General features: G+C 33.7%; 2 protein-coding genes across 5 annotated transcripts; one reads left to right on the top strand and one right to left on the bottom strand.

Moving 5' to 3' along the window:
- Positions 1-531: 531 nt before the first annotated feature.
- Positions 532-1,934, top strand: LOC112508785 (phosphatidylinositol transfer protein 3-like). Its single transcript, XM_025113534.1, has 4 exons — positions 532-693; positions 757-1,032; positions 1,129-1,374; positions 1,455-1,934. The coding sequence occupies exons 1-4, from the start codon at positions 622-624 to the stop codon at positions 1,731-1,733; spliced, it is 873 nt and encodes a 290-aa protein (XP_024969302.1). The 5' UTR covers positions 532-621; the 3' UTR covers positions 1,734-1,934.
- Positions 1,935-1,957: 23 nt separating this feature from the next.
- On the bottom strand, positions 1,958-8,134 carry LOC112508784 (uncharacterized protein At1g01500-like). 4 transcript variants are annotated; one of them, XM_025113530.1, is made up of 3 exons: positions 7,966-8,134; positions 6,371-7,168; positions 1,958-2,331 (listed from the first exon to the last, which is right to left on the bottom strand). In XM_025113530.1, the coding sequence occupies exons 2-3, from the start codon at positions 7,091-7,093 to the stop codon at positions 2,098-2,100; spliced, it is 957 nt and encodes a 318-aa protein (XP_024969298.1). In that variant the 5' UTR covers positions 7,094-7,168; positions 7,966-8,134; the 3' UTR covers positions 1,958-2,097. The 4 variants fall into 4 exon arrangements, with proteins under 4 accessions (XP_024969298.1, XP_024969301.1, XP_024969300.1 ...); XM_025113533.1 differs by lacking the exon at positions 7,966-8,134 and adding an exon at positions 7,310-7,953; XM_025113532.1 differs by lacking the exon at positions 7,966-8,134 and adding an exon at positions 7,410-7,953.
- Between the last annotated feature and the right edge of the window lie 17,359 nt (positions 8,135-25,493).

Raw genomic sequence — 25,493 nt, 5'->3', positions numbered from 1 at the left:
GGATATTATTATCTTCATTATTTTAATTTTAGAGAAATACATGAAACAGTTTCATTAAAATTTCATTAAATATTATATGAAACAATTTCATAACCATATATGAAACAAATTCATCAAAAAAAGTATTATATGAAACAATTTCATAACCATATATGAAACAAATTCATCAAAAAAAGTATTATATGAAACAATTTCACAAGAATAAACAATTTCATGAAAATTTTTCATAAGATTAGATCTCACAGTTACCACAAACTAATCAGTTCTCCTTTGAATGGACCCATATATATATATATATATATATATATATATATATATATATAATTGTTTGTAAGTTAAGTCAAGTCTGGCGCCTATGACCCGTATCAATCTGTTCCTTAATTTTCTAAGTGATTAATCATGAAAACCATGTTTTGGTGTAAGAAAAAAGGTGTTAGATTTTCCATCCAGATTGTTTCATGGGTTATGATGGTCAACTTGGGTTTACATCCCCATCCCTCACCGCACCTACTTCCCACTTTCCTATCTATTAAGGATCTTTCATCTTATATTAAAGAAAAAACTTTGGCTGAACAATGTGAAAAGTAGACCACCATTTAATTTTCTTAATCAACCATCTCCATGTTTCGCCGTCGAGGGTCTGTTCGGCAACAGCAAGAACAGGATCATCATGAGCTTCACCCTGAATCTAAGGTAACTTAACTACTACAACTTCCTAAACATTCAAACAAATACTTACACTTGATTCATTCACAGGTGAATGAGCTTAAAGCAGCTCTTGGTCCCCTTTCTGGGCATGACTTACTCTACTGCACTGATGCATGCTTCAAAAGATATCTCGAAGCTCGAAACTGGAACGTAGACAAAGCCAAAAAGATGCTGGAAGATACCCTTGTATGGAGATCAACCTTCAAACCACAAGAAATCCGTTGGCACGAGATATCTGTCGAAGGTGAAACTGGGAAAGTTTTCAGAGCCAATTTTCGTGACCGTTTTGGAAGAACCGTTCTCATAATGAAACCAGGACGACAGGTGATTACATGACCGTCGCTTGCCTTTTCTAATACAAACCTTCTTCCTTTTATCCTTTCTATGGTTATGGAGATATTTAAACTTAAGTCGTTGCAGAACACAACATCAATGGAAAACCAGATCAGACATCTGGTGTACTTGATAGAAAATGCTATACTTAATCTTCCAGAAGACCAAGAAGAAATGGCATGGCTGATAGACTTCAGTGGATGGTCTTTCAGCACCAACGTACCAGTTAGAACTGCACGTGAAACCATAAGCATACTACAAAACCACTATCCGCAAAGGCTAGCAGTAGCGTTTCTCTACAGCCCCCCACGAATTTTTGAAGCATTTTGGAAGGTTTGTATTGTTTGAATCAAGTATCTTTATGGATTATGGATGCCACTAGATTTTTAACAGCATATCTGATTAATATGCAGATTGTTAAGTACTTCTTGGACCCAAAAACGATCCAGAAGGTGAAATTCGTGTACCCAAAGAATAAAGAGAGCGTGGAGCTCATGAGATCCTGTTTCGATGTGGATAATCTCCCAACTGAGTTTGGTGGGAAGGCAACTATGAAGTATGACCATGAAGATTTCTCTAGATTAATGCTGCAAGACGACCTGAAAACTGCTAAATTCTGGGGTCTCGAACAAAAGACTCCCTCTGCTGCAACTAACGGGATTGCTGAAGAGTCTAAATATACAGAATGCTAACAAATTGTTGTAAAAAGTTTATAGCAAGTCAACTGGTCTACCGAGTCTAGATCAATGGTGACTGGATTATTTTGCTTATGAATCTTGAATTTTGCTTATAAATCTTGAATTCCCTATATATGTGGTTAAAGTTATGATGCTTTTGCTCTTCCTGATTGAACTTTGTACTTGTTTAAATGTAGTATGCAAATCTATTATGTCAAAATTGTTGAAAACTTTCAGAAACAGAGAAAGGTATTGGGATTCTTGATTTGGTTTTATAAACTTAGGCCAAGATAAAGTTGTTTTTCTACACCCTTTATAGCATATGATCAAAAAGTGAAAAGAAAGAAATAATACATGGGAAGGGTATAAAAGGAATTTACTAAAGCCGCCTTCTAAAGTTCCGGGTGGTAGATTGGTACGTTCGAACAAGAAGACCAACTCCAATTCCGACCCCAAGACAAACGCCAAGCCCTATGCCAACACCAACCCTCACACCAGCGTTGAACCATGACAATGCTCCATCTTCACCTTCCATGTATTCTGTCTGGCTCCAGTACAGGCTGCTGTCATAATTTTCGTCATTTACAGGTTTGTAACGTCTATATTCTGCTACCTGCATACCAATGAGATATGGGGTTACATTAAGTTCCATTTCAGATCAAGATGTGTTAATGCATATACCAAATAACTTTGTAATTAAACAAACAGAAAAAAGGTATGAACTATGTTTGGACAGCAATAAAATCAATCATGATGCCTTTGTTCTTGTCGAGATTAGGGAACCTGGAACTCTTTCCAGATTAAGCAATTGCCTGAAAGCCATCACCTGAGGGTCAACTCAATTGGCAAATAAAGGCTAGGCCTTGGGGATCCTACCCATAACTCGCCAGTTCGTGTCTCCTCAGGCTACTGGGGATTTTCCTGACTGTAATCTTCAAACTTCAAGGACCCATGAGATTAGTCAAGGTGCGTGGTTACCAGGGTTGGTCAAAAATGGAATAGTGGTTGTCACTCCTAGTCAGATAAAACTCATGGAGAACGTTCGATAATCATTTGAACATAGGACTATTCAAGTGATATAGAGAACAAAGATGACAGCATTTGGACTCCTCTTGAGGAACCACAAAGCCTGGTGGTTGATCTGTACACACCTCAAGAGAACCATGCTGATAATTTTATATAGAGCCCAAAATGGTGAAAATTGTGATATACAATGCAGATACACATATAACTGTTATTTGTTATTGTAGAAAAGGTCCCTGATCAAAAACCAATAGACCAACTTGCTGATCTAAGAGTCTCAAGCCATCACAAGATCCATCAGGATGCAACTTTATAGTAAAAATCCATTTACATTTCAAACAGTTCCCTCAATAGGAATAAACTTCAAAACTAGAGTATCATTTTTGGTATCATATGGAGGCAGCATACAAGATACATAGATATCTTAAAGGATCACCTTGAAGGTAATTATACTTCAAGAAAGATGAATGCAAAGGCATAGAAATCTAGGCAAACGCAAATACAGGGTTAACTAAAGCGAAATGCAAATTAATATAGAAACCTACACAAATGCAGATTGGGTTGGGTCAAATCGAAGATAGGAGGTCCACTTCTAGATATTGCACCTTTGTATGAGGATTGAGGGAATCTAGTAACATGACTGAGCAAAAAATAGAACACGGTAGCCACAAGCAGTCCCGAAGCAGAATTTAGAGCAGTTGCTCCAGGAATTTGTGAAGCACTTTGCTAAGAAAACTCCTAGAAGAACTTCAGTAGAAGCCCCAAGCTCTATCATGATAACAAAGCAGCAATTAATATATCTCTCAATCCTGTCCAATATGACCAAACCAAGCATGTGGAAGTGGATAAACATTCTATCAGAGAACTGGTGGAGAAGGGAGCCATGCATATGCTTATGTTCCTACCCAAGATATCTTCACCAAAGGACTCACAAGACAAATTCAATGACTTCTTAAGCAAATTGGAGATGATCAATATATAAAATCCAACCTGAAGGCGGGTGTTGAAATCTGTAATATATTGATTGTGATACGGCTTAAATGAGGATTATCTGTTTCCTGATTTAATAGAATCCCTTTCCTGATATTTAGGCCATGATTTTTAGGGGATTTGTTTCTAAGTTATATCATATATAAAGGTCCCAACGTATTATTTCATAATGCACAAGGAAAACATAAAGCATTCTTTCTGCTTTCATCTTGCATGTGTCAAGCGCCTCATTACATGTCAGGGAATTGAACAACCATCTAGGGGTGTGGTGAATGCATATGAACACTATGCAATATGATATAACAAGATGGGCCAAGTAATTTTGGATGAGATATCATGTACAAGTACTTGTGACTTTGCCCAGAGTTAACAAGGTAGCAGGTGCGCAAAGAGGTTATGCCAAGAATCTAGTGGATTTGCTTGCTTTCTGCAAGTGGGTTGGCACACTGAATATCAAAGTCTTCTTAGGCATCATGAGCAGAAAACAGTAGGCGTCACCATCGAATATAAAATGTCAACTTGACCGAGAAGAAATAAGTCAGAATTTCAAGATGTGCTAATGATGTGAGATGAGGTATAAAGTTAAGAGAAGTTGTTGGGAGAAAAGTTTTAAACCCAAATTAACTAAAGCTAATATCAGCAAACACGTTAAGTATCTTCTAAGGCTAGGACTATAGCACCTATAACCTTTCTAGGCATGTAAACAAAAGCACACTTGATCCATTTCTGTCAAATTTGGTTTACTCCCACATAAGTTGCAGACTCATACGGACAACCAAAAATTTTGGGAGACACAAAAAAGGGTTCTTAATGGTTAAGATGGTAAAGTGAATGCCTCCATCTAAGATAGATGAAGGCGACCAATTGATCAGAACATCAGGAACATTCCGATAAATAAGAAAGGTGCATGCTGCCTCAAAAAGATGGCAATTGTTGTCCTTCAATATAAAGCAAGAATGTGCACCATCACTTCACCAAATGATCAACATCAATCAGGTCACAAGTTGGAGGAGGTTGCCCTTTTCCACAGTCCTAAGACCTTGTGGTATGGTTTCCAAACCAAGTGCTTCATACAAGGTGGTGTAGCTAAAAAGAACACCTTAATTGTGAAACCAAGCCTACATGATCTACATATACATTCTTAGGCTCTCCCTACAGAAGACCAGCCCATTGATGTCGAACACAAGTAGAGTTGTGAGCATTGATGAGATTTAAGCATGTTCTATTTCATCTTTCATTTTAAACCAACGACAAAAGAATTTTAATTCAGGGAATGAAAAGCGCCATTAAAGGTCCATTAACAAGAAGGAATGAAGAGAATATATGATTTTACCTAATTGATAGTGTGATTCCACAAGTGTTCTAGTGACTGATATTCCTTCCAAAAATTGGAGTCAAACTTTAGATTTTCAAGATTCTTTAAGGTACATTTTAACATCAAAATACGTGGAATATAAAATAAGCTATGCTGTTATATCGGTCAGAATACGAAATATCGGTCAGGACCGATATTCGATATATCGGTTATATCGGTGATATATCGGTCCAAAATAGCGGTTAACATAATATTTCTTAGAATTATATATATAATATGCATTAATTAGAGTTTAGAAATATAGTTTCAAAATTAAAACATCACATCATCTAAAGAGTTCAAAAACGAGCTAATATAAAAGAAAGAAGAAGACCGTTGTGGAGGCAGATCAATTTCGGACCTAATTTAAGTTACCAAGCCCAAAAAACTAGGCCCATGAAGTAACAAAAGCCCAAATATTTAAACCCTAAAAAATCGATATATCGGTCCGATATTTGTATCAAAATATCGCTAAAAATCGGGAAAAATCGCCGATAATATCGGGGACGATATTTAGACCGATATTTATGGATCGATATTTTCTCTAGGAGCGATATCCGATATATCGCCGATATATCGCGATATTAACAGCATAGAAAATAAGCACTCAAAATCATAGTTGTCAGAATGGTATGATCCAAATCATGTTAATTCGACTTGATTCATGAACCAAATGACGTGTAGCCTAGTGAATTATAATCCTGCTCCATTCCGAATAAACCTTGTATCAGCAAAATAAACAATTCTATAAATTTTACACTACTTTTTGATGAATCAGAAATAGAAAAAATGGGTGTAAAAACATAAAATTATATCATCCAAAATTGAAATTTGAAATATGCTAGTTTTGACTAAAAGACTAAAGTGGACACTAATTATGAGATGGGGGAGTACATGTAAATTACTGAGTAGAACTTGAAACCTAATGGCCACAAGGTATAAGCTTCGAGATCTTAAAAGCTAAATATTTTCAAATTTTGTATCTATCGATCTCAAGAAGTTTAACGATAAAGGTATATAAAAACCACAAGGGTGGTGCCCGATTGGTTTGAGCTTGGCCTCCAAAGGTCAAAAGTGTCTGGAGGTCCCATGTTCGAATCCAAGGAGGAATAAAAATCCCCTTGTGGCCACGGAGGTTCACATGCGGTGACTCCGGGCTACTCACGAAGCGGGTGGTTGCCCTGGGATTAGTCGGCTCGTTGGATATCCAGGTTAATAAAAAAAGGTATATAAATATGCAAAACAGATAGACAAACACACATATATCTAGAACTTCATTTAGTACCTGAAGATCATGCCCAGCTGCAACATCCTTCTGTGATTCTGCGGTCTCATACTCTGGGATTGTATCCAACCGCCCTTTTCTATTTTGCTTCTTCCTGAGACTAATCTGCAAAGTCTTTGTCAAAATAATTGGTGTCCCTGAAAACGATCCAGCAACATAAACTTCAATCATTGGCGGTGTTGAATCACAAACCACCATTTGCTTTCCCTTCAGAAATCGATTGCTAGCAGAAATCAATGATTCACAAGTCATGCTCCACTTCCCGACATCATTGTCTTTTGATTCACCGATGTTCCCATTGCAATCATTAGATATCTCCAAAGCCCCAGAAAGAATGAGATCTTCCCCATCAAAAACCTCAAACTTCACACTACCCGACAACCTTATATTGTCTGTGCTTACGAAAGTAGCTTCTTCAAATTTCTTGTCTACTCGGTTCCTTCTTAGACGACAAGAACTACCCTCCGACTGAAGGGTACATCTTCTACCATTAACTTCAAGGACAGTATCAGGATCCAATGGTATATGGTTGAGCGTGAGATATTCAGGGGTGTAGCCATCAACCATGAGATTGCTTATTCTTACATAGAACACCCGTATATCAAACCATGATAACAACTGTTTACCATAAGAATGATAAGAGGGGTGCTTAATAATCTGAAGCCCAGGATTAGCCACCATGTTGTCTTTCTTCGTCAAGGTTTCGTACAAATCTTTCTCCATATTTCCAAGAGCTAAACTCTAATGGAAAGCGCTCAAACATCAAACAAACATTGAAAACCAATTTGCAGAGGAACCCTAGAAAAAGCAAACCAAACTTTTGATTAATCAATTGACCCCAGAAACTGCCAACTGAGTTTCCAACTTCTGTCCAACTTATAAAGAAGTTTCAGAATAAGAATCAGAAAGTTTCATTAATTAAAACATAAAAGTACCCACTTGAGCAATCTCTTTGAAAACAAGAAACACAAACAAAAGAGATGAAGAATATGAATTTTCAAGAGGCATTTGGGGTGGAGAGGGGTAAGTGAAGACGCACCAGAAACCAAGGATCCTAAACAATTACAAGTCAACAACAAACAATCTGTCTCCGCTTCAATTCCAAACTTAAGAGTTAAGATTATATCAGATTTTACTAATTTACACCTGTCAGTGTGTGTGAGAGAGAAAGTCAAGGTCTAATGATGCTAAGCGCAAACAGCAGGCAGCCACCAACATTGAATATGTCACACAAACAGCCGAAAACTATATGAAAAATCCAGAACGAACGGCAAAGATATCTTGGGTGGTTCTCAATGCTTACAGTCCACAAATTCAAGCAAGTCTCTCTCAACAACTCCCACTCAACACTTGCGAATATCGAATGGAAGTCCAGAGTACTTCCTCGAATCGCTTTCAGATGCCCCACCAAAATAGCTTCGGATCTCTTCAAACCCACAAAAATTTCCGAAAATTCTCTTGTACAAATGAAAATCAAAACACAACCACACAAAAACTAATCGACATCTTGTACACCCAGATTCCAAGATTTGTCAAATTTCCCTTGTAAATGAAAAATCGACAGCGATAGGTAGGAAAAACTGCAATTTCGTTACCTTATCCACATAAAAGCGCGAGGAGGATGGAAAATCACATTCACAAAGAGGGAGGAGAGACGGTAGCCTTGTTGGATGAGATTGAGATTGAGATTGAGATTGAGATTGAGATGAAAGAAAGAGATATTTCTAAAGTGAGCAAGCATTCGAAACGAAAGAAAGCATGTATGTATCCTGCTGCTACTAACCATTTATTTTACATGTCCCCTAATTGGTTAGCACACAAAATTTAGGCCATGCTCAATTTTGAGTTTTTTAAAACATAAATCGTTACATATGATGTTGTTTTAATAGATTAAAATCTTATTAGATAAATAAAAAATAATATTAAATTTTATTGAATAAGTATTTGATAAACAACATTAGTATAATATATATCACTTAAAATAAGAAGAATAATAATAAAACATGAAAGGTAAAAGAAAAAGTCATTAAAAAAAGCATGCATATAAGGCTTCTATTAATATTAGCCCCTCATTTAAGAAAAATGGTATATACGTATTAATGACATATGAGATATAATTAAGGAATTAATTTGAATACAAATCGGTTATTACCATAACTTTCTTTGATATCTTATTCATTCAATTTTAATTCTCTAACCGTGTTGTCGTGTGCGTTTTTAGTAATACGTGATTTTTTTAAATTTTATTTTATTTTTTGTATTTTTACACTTTTAACTTTAGATTTATATTTTTATAGATCTAACTAATCATATCACTCACAGTTTCATAAATCATAAACGTTACAAACTCACAGTTAAAATGAAGTTGAAAAATTACCTTTCTAAGTTCTATTTTAAACATTTAATCAAAAACTATTTTTATAATAAAAATCTATATGGTTTTTCTTCTTCTAATATGAATGTATAATTTTTTTAATATCATTATCTGCTTAGATAATATGATTCTATATATGACATACAAAATTGCCGCTTTATGTCATGTGGTGTCCTCACGATGGCGTGTAAGGCAAGCCTCACTGTCCCGCCACGTCTCATGTCTTTTTGAACCTTGTATAATATTCTTTTAATATTGTAAATTAGAGATAATATTGATTATTTATAGAAATAGCGGATGCAACATAGAGTTTTGATCGAAACAAGAGCGGACCTACTAAGACTTGAGTGGGGCCCCTTCGCTTGCTCATTCGATTATCACAAAGGAAAAGTGGTTCACCCGCTTAATTATAAGTAAGCTCTTAAGTATTGGAAAACAAAATAATAACAGCAAACTAAAGTTGTTGAGATGGTTACTATAATAAAGTAAATCTGCCTCTCTTCTGGTGATGGCCAAACCAGAAAGGCCCGACTTGGGACCGTCAGAGGACTGGAACCGAGACCAACAAAGGACCGACTCAGCCAGGTTTTTGAAAAACTAGCTGTTTTTTACCCTTTTTTTATTGTTTATGACCATTGGGACTGATTTTGACCCTTTTTTTTTGGTCTTCTAAACAATATATATAAGTGTTGTGGAGTATGGATTTACATACCAACTTACAAAACGCAAAAACGTAAAAAAACGTTCACAATTTTCTGTTTCTCGCTATATTTTGTGACTTTGGCTCGTATTCATGTCTCGCTTCCACTTCACAATTTTCATTATTTTCACTCTTTGTCTTACAAAATGGCCGGTGAACAACATGATGCATCAAACGAACAAGTTGCCCAAGTTCTCGTTGAGCACAAACGAAACTCCGAGATTTGGAATTCATACAACTTGGTGATCCTCTCGAACGGGAAAAAAAGGCACAATGCAAAACGTGTCAAGCTCTTCTTACATCGGAAGGAAATTCTACTTTAAGGCGACACACCGAAAAAACGTGCTCGGGGTTAAGGTCGAGGGGCGATTCAAGCCAACCGATACTTGACACTCAAGATCAAATATGGGATGTCGATTTGAACCGACAAATGACAACACAATGTGTCATTCAAGTCGGATTGCCTTTCAAACATTTTGACAACCCTCGCATTACGAAGTTGATCCAAAAAATACTACAACCATGATACAAGCCAGGAAGTCGTCAAACCCTTAGACGTGATGCAATTAAAATGTGGAAAATGTGTCGAGGTGAAATGCAACAAATGTTTTCTCTTTTGCTTAACAACATTTCTTTAACGTGTGATCTATAGAGCGCACTACACGGATTGCCGTATATATGCATTACGGCACATTGGATTGAGCAGCAATTGTGACATTTATTCAAATGTGTAATCACGTTTGAACCGTTTGATGCACCACATTAGGGTGCACGTCAATTTTCAATTATTAAAGAATGTCTTGCATTTTATAATTTATCTGCTATATAATTATCATTTCATATGATACCGCTAACAATGACAATCTATGTGTGGAAAAATAAAAATGTCATTTGACATCTATTTTAAACGGTAAATTATTTCATATACGTTATTGTGCACATATAATAAATTTAATCGTTCAAGACAGTTTAAATACTTGTAAACCCGTAATAGATAAGTTTAGACTTATGTTGCGGCGAATTTTCACAAAGGGTAAGAAAATGAATGCGGAATATAGAAAATATTGCGAAGACATTGGTTTTAATGCTTTGGGACTGAGGTTCGATATGCCCGTTAGATGGAATTCGACTTATTTTATGATTGAAAATTTGGTAAAATAAAAAAATTATATTTTTTCATTTTATAAACGCCATTACCCGCAAAATTCTATTTGGAATCTTGATTGAGTCATGGTCGAAGGATTGTACGATACTTTAGGCAATTTTAAAATGCAATAACACTTTTATCCGGTATTTATTATTCAACAAGCCATTTTACTTTTAAATCAACCATATATTTTGGCAAGTAAGATTGCATAATACGAACACCATCATGATTGGGGAAGGTTGATGATGAGTTTAATGAAAAAGAAATTGTTAAAATATTTTATGAACATTCCATTTCTTTTCTTTTTTTGTGCTGTGGCGTTAAATCCGTATTTAAATGTTATCGAAGTTGAAGTTTTAATTACACAAGTATGTGTGCCCTTTGGTTTAGATACGACTATGAATAATTCTTTTTCAATGGAACAAATATGTTTGTTTAATCGTAAATTTTAAGATTTATTTGATCATTATAAACATTTTTATGTAGAAGAAAACCAACAACAAAACTCTTCAAGTCGTGGATATACGGGTTCTAGTTTTTCTAGTGGTTATCGCCAAAGTCGGAAAGAGTTGATGACTAATTTCATGAACGAGGTTTTAAATGAATCAAGTAAAAAAAGTAGATTTGATAACGATTTGGGTGAACTAAACATGTATGTGCATACTAACTTTGTGAGCGCATGCCCCGCAAATGATTTCGAATATTTTGAAAAAAATTGATCTATTAGATTTTTGGAAACAAAAGCAACCTGAATTCCCGGGTTTGGCATGCATAGCACGGATATACTAACAATCCAAGCTAGTACGGTAGCTTCGGAGTCCACTTTTTCTCTTAGTGGCAGGATCATTTCGATAAGTTGAACGAGACTAAGCCCAGAGTCCGTGGAGTGTTGTATCAGTTTGAAGGATTGCTTGGATAACGTTGATAGAATTCAACACACGACATCGTTAGAGGTGGAGATTCAAGAGGTGGAAGAAAATGAAATCGTCATGGGACTAAGCACGCCTCCAACTACCGGTACCGACGACACTTACTCACAATATGACGATGATGAGGAACTCAACATTGATGACCAAGAGGCTATTAGAATAATTCAAGAGACCGAAACTCTTCAAATCAATCTGACATGGGATACCGATGATGAATAAATGTATTTTCAAATAATTGAATATTTGAATGTAATTGAATATTTGAATGTAGTTTTAATTATAATAAAACGTATTTTTAAAGTGTATTTGAGTGACCAAATTACAATTCTATAATGTATTAAAAAATCTATCATTAAAAAAATTAAAAAATATTTTTTTTGGGTAGGGACCGGTCACCCGTAACTGGTTACAAAAACCCTTAACCAGGCCTAAGTATATTCGGCAGGACCGGGACTGAGAACGGTTACAAGACATTGTTCCGGCCTCGAACCGGCTTCGGCCCGGCCCGGCCCGAGACCGGATTTTAGCCATCACTACTCTCTTCTAAGAGGTCTTGGGCTCGAGTTGCACTTGCAACATTTATTTATTTTTATATCTTTTAAATGGTTTTGTCATGGAAGTCTTAGAAATAGAAGGTTGTTCTAAAATATTCTGAAACTAAGGGACCAAAAATGTAATTTTAATAAAATTTATGTAAACAATGGATTTTTATTCCCACTTTCGTTCTTCAATCACCCACATATAAGGAATCATTCGTTTTTTTATCTGGTTCGTATTTTCCAAACATATTATTTGTTATATTTATTTACTTGTCCTAAATTGCTTCATTTATCATCGAGTTGCTTATTTACCCTAAATTCTATATTTGCTCTAAATTGATTTTATTTCATTATATACTTGTCCTAAATTCTATATTTTGTTTTAAATCCGTTTTCACTAAATCTGCGTAATCATTCTTCATTTGTTCAAACCCTTGTGTTATTTTAATTTGGTTTGTTAATTTTAAATTGTAAAATATCATATTTAATACTAGAAATCTTAGATGCATGAGAAAACGAATTGAAAACCTAGAAAAAGAAAGTAAAAGGACAATTAAAATCAAATCAAAAAATAGAAAATTCTAGGAAATTAACCAAAAAAACCAAAAAAGTTTTTTGTAACGATGGAATTCAGCTAAAAACACGTCAAACATAACACATAGTCTTGCACCTTACTCAAAAGGTGAAAGTCGATTTCATTTAGAAAAATGTATTTTATTTCCCAAATTAACATAATTAACTTTTTATTGGGTCAAACCACGATGACTTCCCCCGCAGCAACGATGATCTTTTAACTTTTTGATCGACCTTAAATGTGCACCCGTTCAAAATAATTTATGGGTCCACCACTTGATCGAAATAAGGTTTAAGATTCCTAACCATTCCCTTCTCCCATGGTGAAACCCCATCACCTCTCGGTTTATGTTTCACCATTTTGATCAACCCATGATCCACCAAATCCTTAGTTTTGGTTTTTGAAAACGATAATGAGTGTAGTTCACAACGTGATATTATAAAATACACATGTTTTCATGATGTGTAATTAAAATATTTAATGTTTAATTAAAACATGTATCCACAATGTGCAGTTATAATAAGTACTTACAATGTTTAAAAAACAATAGATTGAGAGCGATTCACAACGTAAAATAAAATACAAGTGTTCAATATATATGTATATATGTGTATATCAGGGACAAAATCATTTTAACCTGGATTCCAATCAAACCCCGTCATGGGTTTGGCCAAACCTTCACTCCCCCTTCCTCTCCGGTGACCGTGTTTCACTTCCCTCCATGCATACAAGCATAGAGACGAGATCTCATAGTGTAGCATCCGTTTTTTGGACATGTCGTTGCCTTTGTATTTTGTTTGCTATTCTAACCTTAAATATACCATTTTTATCGACTTTTATCACTGGGAAATGATATGGAGTGAATTTTTTGTGAAGACCTAAGAAAGAGGCTTTCGGGAATCAAATCAGAGATCAATACGGGTTACCAAGCGGGTTTGGCCGCACCCTAACCCGCATTAGGGTCCAGTTGCCCAGGGATTTAGGTGTGGGCGACTTTTGGCACGAGTTTAGATGCGGACAAAGTCGCGTTCATAATGCATGTCGTTTTAAACCCGATTTTCTAGGGTTTCTTCATTTCTTCAGTCTTCTACTTGTAAGGTTCTGTAAAGTTGGTTCAAGATATATTTTTGTCTAAGTTTGACTCTGGAAGGATATTCTTAGAGATCTGAATAAGAAAGGTCAGAGTTAGAGAATTCTGCAAGGTACAAGTCTAGATAATGGATCCAGAGTTCGGAACTAGAAGAGAAACTTTTAAGAACAAAGTCTTCACAGTTCGGCTATAATGAGATCAGAGTTCGGTACTTATATTTTTTACTCTGAGATTAGGGTTGTAAACAAACCGAACGAACACAAACAGAAGCTTGTTCATGTTCGTTCGACCGAACAAATGAACGAACCGATAAACGGATGAAAATCATTGTGTTTATTGTGTTCATGTACGTTCGTTTAGAAATCAGATGTGTTCGTGTTCGTTTATGTTCGTTCTTTAACATGCTAAACGAACATAAATGAACAGGTCTAAACAAACATAAACGAACAGGCCCAAACGAACAAGCCTAAACAACCGAACACCACTACTTGTCATTCAATTAACTATTACACACCAATTATCCATGGTTTAAACATACACAAAATAATCACCATCATCATTTGAACAAAAAAAATCCACCATCATCATTTGTCACCTCATGGAAGTTCAATATATATCGTATCATCAGTTTCCTACAACAAAAAAACAAAATAATTATTAGTTATTATAGAAAAATAAGTATTATAATTGATAAGATTAAGCAAATTACCTTGGTTTTCTTTTTGTGTAGTCTATAATGATGATGATACCAATCATCTCCGCAAATGAGCATATCTACCGTCTTCATCCCTAAAGAGGCGTGATGGGCATCGATAACTCTCCACCAGCACTAAAAGATGATTTTGAAGCAACAATAGTGATTGGAATTGCCAAAACATCAGTAGCCATTTTAGACAAAATTTTGAACTTCAGATTTTCTTCTTCCACCACTCCAAGGCATCAAAATATGCACCTGAATCACCATTGTACACACCTTCTTCTAAATAAAAGTCTAACTCTGACTTCACACTTGCAAAAGTGTCAACGCTTCTGATATGTTGATCATACTTTGTCGTGCCACTCTTGATACACATACCAACTCTAGAACTTAGCTTGTTATAACCACTCTTAACTCCACTTTCACTATTGTCAGGTGCAATACTAGTTTAACAACATTAGCTGCTTTATGTTGCTCAACATACTCTTCAAACATTCTAGTAAGAGTATCTTGAACAATTTTCATTTGTTTAGAAGCCTCATCCGCTGAATAAATGGAATTAAAAGAGAACTCAACCAGCTTCATCTTGTATCTAGGATCCAAAATAGCACCAATGGAAATCAACAAATTACAAGTACCCTAATATTTATCAAAAAAAAATTATCTTAAGAGCCATATCTCTCATGTATTTACTCTCATCTAAAGACAAATTATCTATTGTTTCTTTAATCCCATACAACTCACTAAGAAACAAATTAGATGTAGATACTCAGAGCCTATAAAATAAAAGAAGTAAATAGAAGTGTATGAGAATTAGGTGATTAGCTTAGAAAAAATGACTTATAATAAAAACCATAAAGAAAATTAATAATACCTGAAATTATTTTTGTAAACTCACTAAAAAGCCCCAAGAAGGAGCAAATAACTCCAACTTTGTCCCAATCTTCCGAGGTCAGCAAGGTCTTGTATGTTGATTCTCGATCGGCATTAATTCACAAATACTTCTTTAAACTCCAAGGCCGTAGACAACATAGCATATGTAGCATTCCATCGTGTACTAACATCTAAGATCAAATGCTTCTTTGACAAGGTCATTTGCTTGGAAAGTTCGCTAAATATATGCAATCGACCTGGATAGGCCTTCACGTGTTTCACACTCTCACGAACATTATGAATAATGTCTTTTATTTCCAACAAACCATCTTTAACTAACAAGTTGAAAACATGTGCACAACACCACACATGGAATAACTTCAACCCCAACAACAAGCTTTTTCTGATGATTCATAATTTCCATCAACTTTGTAGCCACCACATCATTAGTTGTAGCATTGTCAACCGTCAAAGTAGTAACCTTTGTCTCAATATTCCACTCTTTTAAACACTTAAAGAGGGAATCCTAGATAAATAATTTAGAATAAGGTGGTGGCACATCAACAAAATTCAAGATGCATCTGTTAAGCTTGAAATCATAATATAAAAATGACAAGTATCAAGCGTATAATGAATAATCTGCATCGATGTCCACATATCAGTTGTTATACTCACGCGTTTGACAACGTTTAACATTTTCTTGATTTTCTTGCCTATCTCATAACTAGCAACACAATCTTGCCTAGCCGATGCACGAGAAATCTTGTTAAACTAGAGGTTAGCTTCCTTCATAACCACATTAAATAGTTCATACTCAACAAAATTAAATGGCAACTCATGAACCATAATCATGTGAGAAACAACCTCTCTAATCCTACTATTGTCAAATTTTCAGTTTTGGACCATAAAATGTTGAAAAATTTAATTAAACAGAATAGAAAACAAAAAATATTAAACCTTTATAAATAAAGTTTGGACTTTATTAATAGGTAACAAAACCAAGATCTATAGAAATTTTATAAAACGAGATAGAACACTTAAGATCGAGATCTCAACCAAACCAATAATCCCACACGGGTTTGAATCTATCCTTCATGATAGATTCAATGGTAGAAAGGTGTAGAAGCAGAGTGTTCACTAAGTGAACGGAAATTAAATATAATGCTGAAAATTAAATACCAACCTGGTTTTCTTGAGGTACGTAAAGATAGAAGACTGCTCGGTACAAAACCCACCTTTAAATGTTTTATACGACTACTCTTTTGATGTTGTGAGTCTGCAAGTCGCAAAGCCCCAGGATTTGATGCAGTACAAGTTTTCAGTTTTCCAACAACGATGGAAAACCAAATATCAAAGCAAGATGGATGCAAAAATTCGTTAGAGAGAAAGAACGGTTAGGAGCAGAAAATAGAGAGAGAGGGAAGCGATTTCTTAAGTGATACTTTAGGGGTGGTTTCTATCCAATATTTATACTAGTAAAACCCTGAGGATCAACGTTATCGTCCCCCAAAAAGTGGAAGATCAAGTTTAGTTGGAGGATTATCCTCCAACAATATTTATCTCCAAACTTGATCAAATTATCCAAAAACAATGTTTATCTCCAAACTTGATCAAATTATCCTCCAACAATATTTATCTCCAAACTTGGTCAAAATCTGATTTCCCATCTCTCTTGATGGCATACCAAAAAGATACTCTCTAAACTTTCTTTATCTATCAATGTGGGATGGAGGAAAACTTCCAACCTCACCTCACATATAATTTCCAACAAGAAGAATCTAATTTCCCCGGTACAACCTTTAACTTTAACTGATCTGGATGAATGGTGTTGATGGCTCTTAACTCTGGGCAATCACTAATATGCTTATGCAATGGTGTGGTGGTTCTATTTGTAAGTTTCTTTATCTTCTCACCACAATGGATGCACTCACAGACTTCAGTTCAATTAGCCAACTTCATCAAGAGAAAATGTTCCAAGAAAGTGAGTATTGTGTTTATATGGTTTAACCCTTATGCATAAGGGTTAGATGACATTTGTTGTCAAGTAGGAAGTTTGATGTTCCTATCTTGAATACTAGTGAGTAGATACTAAAGGTCGAATGGGAACCTTAGGGTGGCACTCAACTAGAGAACGATGGGCACTAAGATATGGTATCCTTGAGATGATGTAGTGTGACTAAATGTACTGTGACCTTGAGGTGACGCCTAGTGATATGCATTAATTATTCAAGGCATAAATCACCTATTTCTTTACTCTTGGTAGTTTTTCTTTCTTTTATCTCAACCTTGAGTCATTTTTATTACATTATTTTCCATCTGTTCATATATGGAGCTAAATTAAGTGATTTGCTTGTTTTTACACCATTAGGTAGCTAAATTTTTACTTGTATGCCTACTGTTCCATGCTGCAGCATTCCTCCAACATTAGTCTTTATGATGCGGCTTTTTGGAAGAGCTTTATATATTATGTTATTTCAGTAGTGTTAACTTAGATTCAATTAAAGTCTTCAATTTCATCATCTGAAATCATTTCTTTCATTAAACTTTTATTAGACTTTTGCTACAATTTCCATAGACGACAACGGTACTTTACCTCTTTATTACTTGGAAAAGACGATGTTGGACCATATTATATGCCTGCTTTGTGGTTCCTTTTATAAGTCTAAGGGTATGTAAAAAATCCTACCACCCAACAGGGGGTGTACACTAAAGGTATTAAGGATTTAAGGTGAAGCTTGGAATAGTGTGCATTAAAGTTAATGGATCTGAGATGTATTTCGATAACGTTGATACGTGTCCTACTTCTGTGTTCGACTACATTTAATGGAAACGGGTCTCCCCATCACCGAAAGTTGTTTTTGTGTATGGAGTTTATCCATGTTTTGCGTGTCATATTGATCATAACATGTTATCCATAATTGGTGGTTTTAAATGTTTGACCTAGCCCACATTTTGATGTTTGGATAATTGAGTCTTACCCATGATTTTAATATTTGAATATTAAATTTTTTATGGATCTTGTATGAGTAATGAGTTTTGGTTTCAAGGTAAATGAGTGTTTTGGTAACGAATTTTCATCACAAAAAATAGGGAGTTCGGTAAAAATGTTGCTTTTATATTTAATACATTTTATTTTAGAAATTGTAATTTAAATAACATTTTTTTAGTTTTACCGTTTTATAATATAATATAAATATATTTCATTTTACTAATGTCATTTATCAAAAACCAAACCACGAGGAAAAATCACAAGAATAAAGCACAAACCACATGGATAAATCACAATCACAAGGACATGATCAAATCACAAGAGAGAGTTTCTTGGTTTCTAGGGTCTTTTTGATTTGGTTCATGGTGCTGGTAGTTCACGGAGGTAATAGAAAGAAACGAGCTGGCCATGGAGAAGAGAGGTGGAGGAGTAGTGGTTGGTCGTCGGGCACCAGCGAAATGAGACTGCAACCGCCAGTGAGATTGAGAGAGAGATTCTCAAGAAAGGGTGTGATCTTAACGATCAAATGTATATATATGTATTTAAAATAAAATAATACTTAGTTATAATAGATAAATAGTATAATATGAATATATTTTCTTAATATTTCAAAAAAAAAAAGGTAAAAAAGAAAATTTTAAATGGAATTTTTAACGGAGTTAGTGACTAAGGACTACTTGCATAGCAAAATAAAAACCATAAAAATGCTTTCTAGACTTATAAAAGTTTATGTCTCACTTTCTGATTTTTCAAGAACCAAAAAATAAAGTTTTCTCTCTCTCTCTATATATATATATTCAAATGTGAATAATGATCAAATAATAAAATAAAAGAATGAATTCTAGACATTTAATTAATTAAAACAATTTTTTAAATATAAGATTCCAAAAATTTAGAAAAACGACGTAAGATTATTTAACTTAATTAAATAAATATATTCCTAAATGTTGTTCTAAAAGTCTCGCTGCAACAACAACTGTGACTATTTGTGTCTCAAGATTTACGTCTCATGCCATGTTAAGTCTGTGGTACGTCATGGTAGAATGTACGATTTCTGTAATGCAATATTTGTTTTTTTCTTACTTTTTTTTAACGTGATAATCCTTAGTTTTTAATATATAACCTAATTTAAATTGTTCAATATCATTAACTCATTAATATTAGTAGAAAATATATGTATATATATATATATATGCATAATATTATATATGATATAGAAATTTGTCACCATAAGTCACACCTTGAAAAACATCATGATCTCGTCATGACTCCTAAGACTTGAGACTTGGTCTCATAGTCGCGCCTCAGAATTTTCTCGAACCTTCCTAATTTAATACATTTTTATTTTTGAATATTGATCACCATTTACTCATTGGTGTAATTGAAAATTAAATATTTATATTATTTATTGATTTAATTGTTCTTGGTAATGAAAATAAATATCCGTTTTCATATCTATATATATTCCTTATCGAACCATCAATGATATATTCATATGTTTTGCAATCCAAATACATAACAATCAATTTCTCTTTGATCGAGAATATATGCTAATAATGTCTGTTTTGGTCCATTTTTTTTATTGCTGAATTATAAATTATTTATGTTGAGGAATATATTACACATAAATAGCCATGTGATACTTTATAAGATCACATGTACGGAGATTTATGGTTATGCATACTTATTGTTTTTGGGTTATAAGCATTTCTTCACATGGTGAAGTGTTTAGTTGATTTAAATTGTATCAAAGGTACGCAGTCGGGAGAATGACATGTCAGTATGGTGCGTCACACTTAAGGGGGGACACAACCCAAAAATGGGTGACTAGATTTGTGTGAGTCGTACTTGTGATATAACAGCACAATCCTGTAATTGATTACTGGCTCTAGGGAGAGGCATACACACCCAAGGAGTGCTTGCAACTTGTCAATTTCTCACTCAGTAAGACAGTTTATAGGCTCTTGTAACAGTTATGTTTATTTTTGAAAAATGCATATTGTGGTTTTCCGTAAATATATTGCATTTGTGATATATGATATTAGATAGGTGTTATTGCACGAAAACCATGAACTCACTAAGCTATCTAGCTATAGTAAGAATGTCAGGAGCTGGCGTTTCTAGAGTCGATAAAGGCAAGGGACACATGTAGAACGATATACTTTTATTTATTTAAGCATACTTCGAGTATTTAGACTTTTTATGGTTTGGATATGTTTTGTAACATAACCCCGTATGTGACGAGTTAACATCTAAGTTACACTTTTATTATTTTAAAGTTTTCCGTTGTAAATGGTTTTTATTTACCTGTTACTCTGGAGATATTTATAGGAAAGTTATTATTAATGACATGACATTTATCATGGTGAAAATGAGCATGTTACAGAAATTTTCATGTACATTTATTTACCTCCATCTGCATTCAACTACCTTTATTTACCTATTTTTATTATTATGACCGAAACTTTAACAATTTCATACATGTGAAAGTGATTAAAAATATTTAAAAGTTCATGAAAATGACTTAAAAGTGAAGATAAAGTTAGATGAATGTAGTTGAAGCTAATTGAAGATAAAGATATACTGTTTCACGTCGCCGTTATTGTGTTGTTTCACAGCGTGAACAATACATACATTGTTTTGCATCAACAGTATTGTATTGTTTCATAGAGCTTATGGTAGTCCTTGAAGATGAATCATTTTACTTCCTTTATCTAATCTCAAAGTAAGCTCACCAATATGCGACAAGTGGTAAAAAGAACCATCAGACCAAAAGCAAATAATTTATCTGATGAAAAGATAGTTGTTACACTCTCGTTGGCATAAGCCCTAACTGATGTGATCAATTCTATTGTACAAAAACAACAAGTCAGGTAACCAAACAGGTTACATGTCAGGTGGGGGAGAAGCATTGGCAAAAGGGTTCTAATTCATCCCTATTTTAGCAGTGAAATGGGACACAGTCAGGAAACCAAGAAGTATTTGCATTTATACATCCAAAAAACACACATAAATGTATTCGTGACTAACATATTCGTTTTCAAAGCTTGAAATGAAAATTTCCCATTTAAAATTTGAACTTACATTATATGACCATCATACATATATAAATCAAGAAAATGTGGATGAATAACGATGCACAAATAACTAAAACAAAATCAAGAAAATTTGAATTGAACAATATGATGTCAATCATGGACTTGTGTTCTAGAGATATGAAGATTCTTCATCAAATATCTTGTACCCGAGATATATCGAGGGTTCAAGTTGAAAGAAGAGATTCACATACACATTCCTTTTTGAAGAAGCGAAAGTGCGAATTACTGATTTGTAGCCAGTTGCAAAGGGGCTATACACATCCTAATAGGATGCAATAGAAAGCGTAGGGCATGAATCTATTAAGCAGGAAAAATATCGGTATGATAAATGATCACCATCTTTTTGTAGATTCAATAATAAGCCATCTGAGAAAATGCTAACATTTTTCAAATTGTTTGGAGCACAACATGAATTCAACAATTTTTGTTCTATCTTCTCACCCTTTGAACTCTACTGTTCATTGTTTGATGTAGCAAAACATCATATTTTGTGCCTAGACCACTTCTTACAACAACTTTTACATTTGTAAGAACCGAATCTATTATTCGAGAAGAAGAAATATATATATATATATATATATATATTTATAAGGTCGAGTTCATGTGAGACCAAGGGTTTTTCGTGAGACTCGTTAGACCAATTTATGTTCATTGATCAACTTTATAAGCTAGTGATCTAATGGTCTAAATATGTACAGTGGCAATTTTGTGATTATTAAGAAGTCTCGTGACAATTTTGTGATTATGAATATTCAGATTGTAGATCTAATCCAAAGGTTGAGAATTGGTCTTACGGGTCTAACGGGTCTCACGAAACATCATTGGTCTCATATGATCCCAAGTCTATATATATATATATATATATATATATATATATATATATATATATCCTAAGTATCAAGATTGTAAGGAACATATGCTCAAAGAAATAAATGAATTTTGTCATTGTGCTCATCTTTGAAGCTTGTTGCCATAAATTGAGAACTTGAACAACAAACATATCTACTTCAAACATTTGTCCAAGTTCAACCTACTGACTCAATTAAGCCACGGTATTCAACAAACACTTTTTCATCTAAGGAAATATAGAAATAGTAGAATAAAGTTGAACAAAGACATAAGGTATTTTAGTCATTCAGTCTTCAAAGTAAAGAAGAGTGCCTCCATGATAAAAAAAAAAATATATATATATATATATATATAAGTTCCGCCATTTTCTCAGAAAAATCCAAAATAATACTTCCATCCAGAAGTACCAAAACCGATGTACAATATATCGACCACAAACTCCAGATCGATTTTACACATTCAGGAAATAATAATCATGAAACAATTTCAAGAATTCAAAGAACACTCACCTCCCGGTTAAGGATAGCCCTTTGAGTTCAGAAACACTGAAAATCATAGATGGGTTCTTCAAAGGAGGTTGATTTTTTTAGGACAAAGAGAGAAGTTGAAATCGGTAGATAGAAGCTGGAATTTGGAATCGGATCAGCATCATGGGGATTTTATTCAATGTAACAAAGAACTTTTTTTTCTCAATCGGCTTTCAGTCTTTCCTAGTTTATACTCATTTTACCTAATAAACCGGTTTTCAACATACATAAATGTAAGAAATGGAAGTAAATTTTTTGAATTTTGAACACAAAAATAAAAATACTACACAATTGATGTGATCACTTTCATAATTTAATTAATAACTTAACATTATCTAATCAAATGTTACAAAATTTGTAGGTTGATAATATGAACATAAGAAAGATTCAAGGTTTGATATTTTTTTTATTAACCTGAATATCCAACCCGCTATGCGAGCCGACTAATCCTAGGGCAACCACCCGCTTCGCGAGTAACCCGAAGTCACTCAATTTGAACATTCGTGCTCACAAGGAGATTTTTATTCCTCCTTGGATCAAACCTCGGACCTCTAAGCACTTTCGACCTTTGGAGTCCAAGCTCAAACCAATTTGGAATGATACATGTATGTTCTTTTATGTCAGAATTAGGTCAAATCATGCATTAAAAAATGTAAAAAGTAAATTTTAATATTGATATATGTAAGAAAGAAATGAATTAGATAGAAATGCATTTAACAGTACCAGTTGTACACTCGTGCGCAATACGAAGAGAGCCATAAATGTAGACGGTTTTGAAGCTTAGGTGGGTTTGTTAGAGAAGATTCCAACGATGATATGATTTTAACAGGTTTTTAAAATGATTGTTAGAGGAAGAAACCAGAGGATGAGGTTTTTGAACATAATACTTGAGGGCTTTGGAAACCCACAATGTTCATATTTTATTTTCAAAATTGTAGGAACGAAACGTGTTATATATATTTGACAAACGATGGATTAAATTTGTAGTTTATTCTTTATAAAATATTTAACTTTTTAATTTTTTGCAAACAATGTCAGGTAAATTTAGTAACATGGACTAAAAGTTTACCTGGTAACGTAAGTGATATTGTTTAGTCTTATCGGCAAGTGTAAGCACTCACCGGATAAGTGTTTGGTAAACGACCCCTAAACATTTTAAAATTTTGTTCCATACAAAAAATAAATGGAAACACCCATTTCAAAACTGTAAATTGTACAAAGAACATGTTTTGAAAATACACAAAAGTAACAATCCCAAACAAAAGAATTATAAGGTTTAGACACCACACACTTATCCGGTAAGCATAAGCGCCGACCGGTAAGACTCGACACTGTAACAAAACAAAAAATAGTATAGCATCCCTACGACTTGTATAAAGTCGTTCAAAAAAACCTTTTATGGACCAACCACCTTGATCCACGAAGATAAAGTTAATGGTACATCAACTTCTAATCTGCCTCATGTGGAACCGAGAGACCAAAAAGTCTAACACAGAGTCATATCATCAAATAGAAACTAACATCGCTTGAAATTTTAAAACACCAAACAATATCCAAAAAAATAAAGACAACACCACAAATAATTGATTGTAGAGAATCTAAATTCATGTGTACACTCTTTTACATTTGGCATGAAGTAATCACTCTTTTACTTCATTAAGCTAGTTCATATAAATTAAGTTCAATGAGCTGCTACATGGTCCTCCATTATTTCAGAGGCCTGGCCTCCTCCAACTGCTTTGTGGCTTAACCTATTCAGACAGCATGAATTGCATTGTTTTTTTTTTGGCAACAACCTGTATGAAATGCATTGTTAACCATTTTCTATAAACTAATAATTGAAGGTTCACAAAGAGGCTTCCACCTGTTAACCATTGCATCAATAAATCATCTAACTTAATACATATATTGAGAATTTTAAAGGTGGAACAAACATGACTTTTACGTGGAACAGAGTGGAACAGACTTGCTTCATCCCTATCCCATAGAACAAGATAGAACAGACTCATATTTTACCAATATAATCTCAAAATAAAATTTAATTCTCTTCTAAAACATCAAATAAGTCTTCTTTTTTACATTTTATTCAATCTTTAAATTTTATTTATTGTATTTTATGTTTCTTAAACTTTTATTCTGCTATCATCAAAATATTATTTTTATATAGTTTCTATATTTTTATTAATTTATGTAATTTATTAATAATAAAAACTAATATAGAAAAGAGATAAAAATAAAAAAATTGGAAACTACATAAACTTTTTACTTGGTGTCATTTTAATTGTTTTGACGAAAACTTTCTAATGATATATTTTGTTATAAAAATAATTATTCTATTATAATTTAATAAATTGCATAAATTAATTAAATAAACAACTCATTAAAGATAAATTGATCATTTTGCTTGTTCTGTTTTATCCAATTTTATCTTAGTCTGCACTTTAATTTATTACTTTAAAATTTGAGGAGTGCTAATGGCACCCCTAATAGGGGTGTTGAATGTCTCGGAAATTGTAATTGATATAAGTCTTCAAATGTCAATGTCAAATAATAATATTTATTATTATATATATACATACACACACACACATATATATATATATATATATAATTATAATTTTAAGTTATATTATATAACTATTACATTATATTATATATTATATTTTATTGTATTATTATTATTACATATACATTCACAAATATATATATATATATATATATATATATATATATATAT

The sequence above is a fragment of the Cynara cardunculus genome (assembly GCF_001531365.2).
Source record: "Cynara cardunculus var. scolymus isolate 2C chromosome LG 3, CcrdV1, whole genome shotgun sequence".
Taxonomy (NCBI): domain Eukaryota; kingdom Viridiplantae; phylum Streptophyta; class Magnoliopsida; order Asterales; family Asteraceae; genus Cynara; species Cynara cardunculus.
This window is presented reverse-complemented; position numbering and strand designations above follow the sequence as displayed.